This window comes from Oncorhynchus masou, chromosome 6 (assembly GCF_036934945.1).
Source record: "Oncorhynchus masou masou isolate Uvic2021 chromosome 6, UVic_Omas_1.1, whole genome shotgun sequence".
Taxonomy (NCBI): Eukaryota; Metazoa; Chordata; class Actinopteri; order Salmoniformes; family Salmonidae; genus Oncorhynchus; species Oncorhynchus masou.
In genome coordinates, this window is record NC_088217.1 from 47,337,619 (window position 1) to 47,342,317 (window position 4,699).

Below are 4,699 nucleotides of genomic sequence, written 5' to 3' on the forward strand. Positions count from 1 at the left end.
AACAGCAATATTTGTTTCTGATAATGTCATATTCCTAAGGTGTCAAACCAGCAGTGATTCTACTTTTGTGCCATGCCTGTGATCCATTTGAAACTGGATTTGCGATCCCCTATTCTTTTTAACCCTAGTCAACTCTTAAGCTGCAGACTAACTAGGAACTGGCTGTGACTTAGTAGACTAGTGGATCCTGGCACACCATTTGGGAACCACTGGGAGACTAGGTTTAACACGTATCACCAATCCGAAAGTTGGTAGTGGGATGGTCTGTTCGAATCCATAAATGTAGCAGGATTTTTAATCTTTTTGTTACGCAATGTTTGTAATGGAACAGTGGTGTCAATTGTATTCCGGGTTCTCAGAAAAAAATAATGTTTTATACTAGATGAGCGGAACTAAAGATGAAACGTTAGTTAGCCGGGAGCGAGTTTGAATTTGGAAACTAGTAACCCACTAGCAGAAAGAGTCCTTTGTGAGACGGAGATGTTGACGTCAAATGAACGCTGTGAAGAGATAAATTCGTAGTTTAGCTAGAACAACACAACATAGAGAGGATGAGCCCTAGTACCCTCCCCCTGTCTCCAAACTTGTATAACTAATTAGGGGTTTGCCTTTAATAAGTTAAACTGATCAAGCCTGTCCTCTTGTTTGCACATGGTAGCCTTGTATTCACACAGTTGACTGTCCAGACAAAAGGGATATCTGATACATACTATCATACAAATTACAATATGTTGGAGATGCTTGAATACAGCCATTACCAGGTGAGTTTTACCATTACCAACTGTTTTTTGGGGGTTTGGTTTTCTATCAGTATGCAGTATTGCTATGAGTGTTAGTGTCACTTGTATTAGTATAATGTCATATCTATGTATGTACTATATTTGTACAAACATAAATAAATGCATTGTATTCATGACATTGTCCTCGGTGCACTGTATAATTCACTGTCATTGAGTAAAATAAAGAAAGAGGCGTATAACTAGAGGCTGTGATTGAAAAGGTTTGGTTTATTGTTTATGATTGTACAATCCATGTGTTGATCTTCAGACATGCATTCAAGTCAATGCATCAATCCACAGAATCTCACAGATCTTTATTGTGAGACATTTTACAAAGAGCAAAGCCACATTTCAGTGGATAACTATACGTTTCCAGAGGATGAGATGGTCTAACCCCAGGAACCTCATTACCGACACTGAACAAAACTAACGTTGGAAACATTTTCCACCGTCTTCCAACATCTCCCATTTCCCCCCCACCAAGGTGCAGACCCATCTGGAGAACCCCACCAAGTATCACATCCAGCAGGCCCAAAGGCAGCAGGTGAGGCAGTACCTGTCCACCACCCTCGGGGGTAAGCCTGGCAGCCAGGCCAGCAGCCTGCAGTGCCACAGCCAACCCCCAGAGCAAGGTATGCCCCCCGGCCCAGGCAGCACTGCCCCCAACAGCCCCATGGCCCTGCTGACCCTCACCTCAAACTGTGAGAAGGAGGTAGGCATAAAAGAGAGGACACAGAGTACTGGGTACAAAATGCATATAGATTTCTGGTACATCTTTCAATGTTGTCTATCAAAACATTACTCAAATACAAATCTGATACTTTAGGTTGGTTTATAATGTTTTTGTTTTATTATTACAGATGGACGATGTCATCGATGACATTATTAGCTTGGAAACAAGTTATAATGATGATATTCTTGGCTTTATGGACCCCGGACTCCAGATTACAAATACCGTAAATTTACATCCTTCCCAATACATAACAACTTTTTCAAATGTTAAAGTGCAATAGCAATCACTCTAATCTTCAGGAAGGTACACAACACATTTACTGAAAAGGAACTACAGCTTTGCATGCTTTAGAATATCAATACATGTTGCATTGCAATCATTGAATGCTCTGTTCCTTTCCTCAGCTCCCTGTATCTGGTAACCTTCTGGACATGTATGGAAACCACGGACTTACCAGCAGTAACGCCTGCCCTGGTAGTTTATCCAACATAAAAAGGGAATTCTCAGGTACGTTTTTGGTCTGCCGAGTACAACCAATTATTTCCACGACACCATCAGCCAAGCATCTCCATATTAAATATTGTCAACCCTGTCAAATCACAAATAGATCTTTAAAAAAAAATCTTTGTTTATGAAACCATCGTAGTGATGTACCAATAGTATACTAATGATATACTAATACTAACAGTTAAAGAAGCATATATATGCGTCAATATTGTGTGCAATTTGTAAAATGCATAACATACTGTTAGCTATAAATAAAATAAAAATGACAAATAATTTACCAATACTTAAGCTCCTGGAATGATGAACATACTTGACAAGACTGCATCCTGTGGCCAGTTTGACAACTACCAAAGGCCTGAAGGCTTTCCAGTTGGTACGTTGTCACTAGATTTTCACATTTTCAAACGATTGTTTATTTCCTTTTTTGAAACACATTATTAAACTATTTTCATGGTGGCTCATTAACGTACCTGAACTAAAATGTCAGTGGGGATTCAGTGGGGATTCAGATTGGATATTTTTGTGATATTAAAGGCAGCATTAAAGGCAGTTATTTACAATTGCCTCTGTAAAGTATTTTGTGTGTATTGACAAATTAGATCTATGTATCAGTAGAAATGTAGTTTAGATATCCAATGGGTTACATGAATGGTGTTTAGCTAGAAAAGGGTTGTAATCATCTTGAGTAGGTAAGAATACGACACCTTCACTTGCCACTCAAAAGTTTTTCCCTTCCGACCAGAAGCTGAGGTCCGAGCGATGGCCAAGGAGAGACAAAAAAAGGACAACCACAACTTAAGTGAGTTTCTTCGGCAAAGAGGAGTAATCAGTTATTTGGGATACATGTGTCTCTCACATATTATAACTCACTCCTTATTTTCTGCTTTTCTGCTTCTCTTCACCTTGTAGTTGAACGAAGGAGGAGGTTCAACATCAACGATCGAATCAAAGAGCTTGGAACCTTGATTCCGAAGTCAAATGATCCGTAAGTAGCCCCGTTTATCGACCAAAAATGTTGGCGTCCTCCCTAGGACGTACGTGTTCATGCAGTTTAAGGATCAGCTGCTTAGTTGCTATGCGCTGACTGTAGACTATTGTCCCCTGCGGTCCCCTAGGGACATGCGCTGGAATAAGGGCACCATTCTGAAGGCCTCAGTGGACTACATCAGGAAGCTGCAGAGGGAGCAGCAGAGAGCCAAGGAGCTGGAGCTTAGACAGAGGAGGCTGGAGCATGCCAACCGCCATCTGATGCTCCGCATACAGGTGCGCACCACCAGAGGGAGCCAGTGAGCGTATCACAAGGGCACCTTGAGAAGAAAAAAAGTTCTACTTAAATCCTCTGGAAATGTATGGCCAGTATAAGTATCTATGTGTTCTTGTGTTTTCTGTGTGTCTGTGTAGGAGTTGGAGATGCAGGCGCGGGCTCATGGTCTTGCGGTTGTGCCGTCCCCTTCCCTCTGCTCCTCTGAGCTGATGTCCCGAGCCATCAAGCAGGAGCCCATCCTAGGAGACTGTCCGTCAGACCTGTACCAGAAGTCAGGCCCCGACATGTCCCCTACCACCACACTAGACCTCAACAACGGCACCATCCACTTCAATGACAGCCCTTTGGATGCAGGGGAACCAGGGGCCTATGGCTCAAACAAGGCCTCCACTAAACTGAAGGACATAATAGACAACACCCTGTCACCCATATCATCCCTTCTGTCCTCAGTGTCTCCAGACGCCTCCAACAGCGGCAGCAGGCGTAGCAGCAGCTCAAGCATGGAGGAGAATAATCCTGATTGTTAGCACTGCCCACGAGCTCAAGTCACACTCACATTTTAGCATATTGTTATTACTGTGATTGTTATTACTAGGTTCTGCTATTGATCTATTCCACGAGACACTTCTCTGCTGGCGTCCTTAGATGTCCTCCAGCTTTCCTTCCCTTGTCTACAGACATTCTGTCTTTTGCTTTTGTTTGTTTTGCAATGTCATTGTGTCTCTGTCTGGAACCAAATCTGACGGTTCAGATTAGTTTATTCTGCTCCTTAGCTGGCTGCTGAGATTTACTGTACAATAAGATTCACTTTTCATGGGTGAATTATTTGAGAGAAAGTGCACAATAACATGGCAAGATTTGATATTTTTCTCATGTCATGACTATTTGTTAAATTAGAGTTTAAAACATTTGTTTATTACAGTATATGATATCATACAGAAATATATATTCAGTTGAATACTTTGTTCATGAACTGATAATAACATAGTACTAAGCATTTAAGATGAGCTAATACTTCTTACCCTGAAATTAAATTCAGAAGCAATGGTTTGAAAGCCACAATTTTATTTTTGCGAATAAGAAACAACTTGCAGGAACAATGAATGCCCTTTTTTCCCTACATGGTGATCGCTAAAGTGAAGATATTTGTACAAAACGACACTGTAAATATAAACATTTTGTGATTTTTTTTTGTTAGTTTATTTTTATTGAGTAGGTCTTTAAGTATTAAATTAAGTTAATCGATTTTTATTTGGATTCCCCTGGCTATTACCATATCATTGACATCTGTGCTCTTATCCCATACAAAGTTGTAATGCACATGAAGATAATATTTTGAAGAGTTCACACAGATATTTAGCTCAGGAGCACCTTCCAGCATTGTTCTTGTATGTCAGAGTACTGAAATACAATCCC

The 4,699-nt window shown here is 40.8% G+C and overlaps 1 protein-coding gene across 2 annotated transcripts; it reads left to right on the plus strand.

The window, feature by feature from the left end:
* The first annotated feature begins 665 nt into the window (after positions 1-665).
* On the plus strand, positions 666-4,434 carry LOC135542159 (microphthalmia-associated transcription factor-like). 2 transcript variants are annotated; one of them, XM_064968873.1, is made up of 9 exons: positions 666-761; positions 1,264-1,491; positions 1,640-1,735; positions 1,917-2,019; positions 2,309-2,392; positions 2,765-2,818; positions 2,929-3,004; positions 3,135-3,282; positions 3,421-4,434. In XM_064968873.1, the coding sequence occupies exons 1-9, from the start codon at positions 729-731 to the stop codon at positions 3,808-3,810; spliced, it is 1,212 nt and encodes a 403-aa protein (XP_064824945.1). In that variant the 5' UTR covers positions 666-728; the 3' UTR covers positions 3,811-4,434. The 2 variants fall into 2 exon arrangements, with proteins under 2 accessions (XP_064824945.1, XP_064824944.1); XM_064968872.1 differs by lacking the exon at positions 2,309-2,392 and having other exon boundaries at positions 2,762-2,818.
* Positions 4,435-4,699: the final 265 nt, after the last annotated feature.

Coding starts and splice junctions, on each gene's coding strand:
- LOC135542159 (XM_064968873.1), top strand. CDS start 729: ATGTTGGAGATGCTTGAATACAGCCATTACCAG. Junction 762..1,263: donor TTGAATACAGCCATTACCAG/GTGAGTTTTACC, acceptor CCCCCCACCAAG/GTGCAGACCCATCTGGAGAA. Junction 1,492..1,639: donor CCTCAAACTGTGAGAAGGAG/GTAGGCATAAAA, acceptor TTATTATTACAG/ATGGACGATGTCATCGATGA.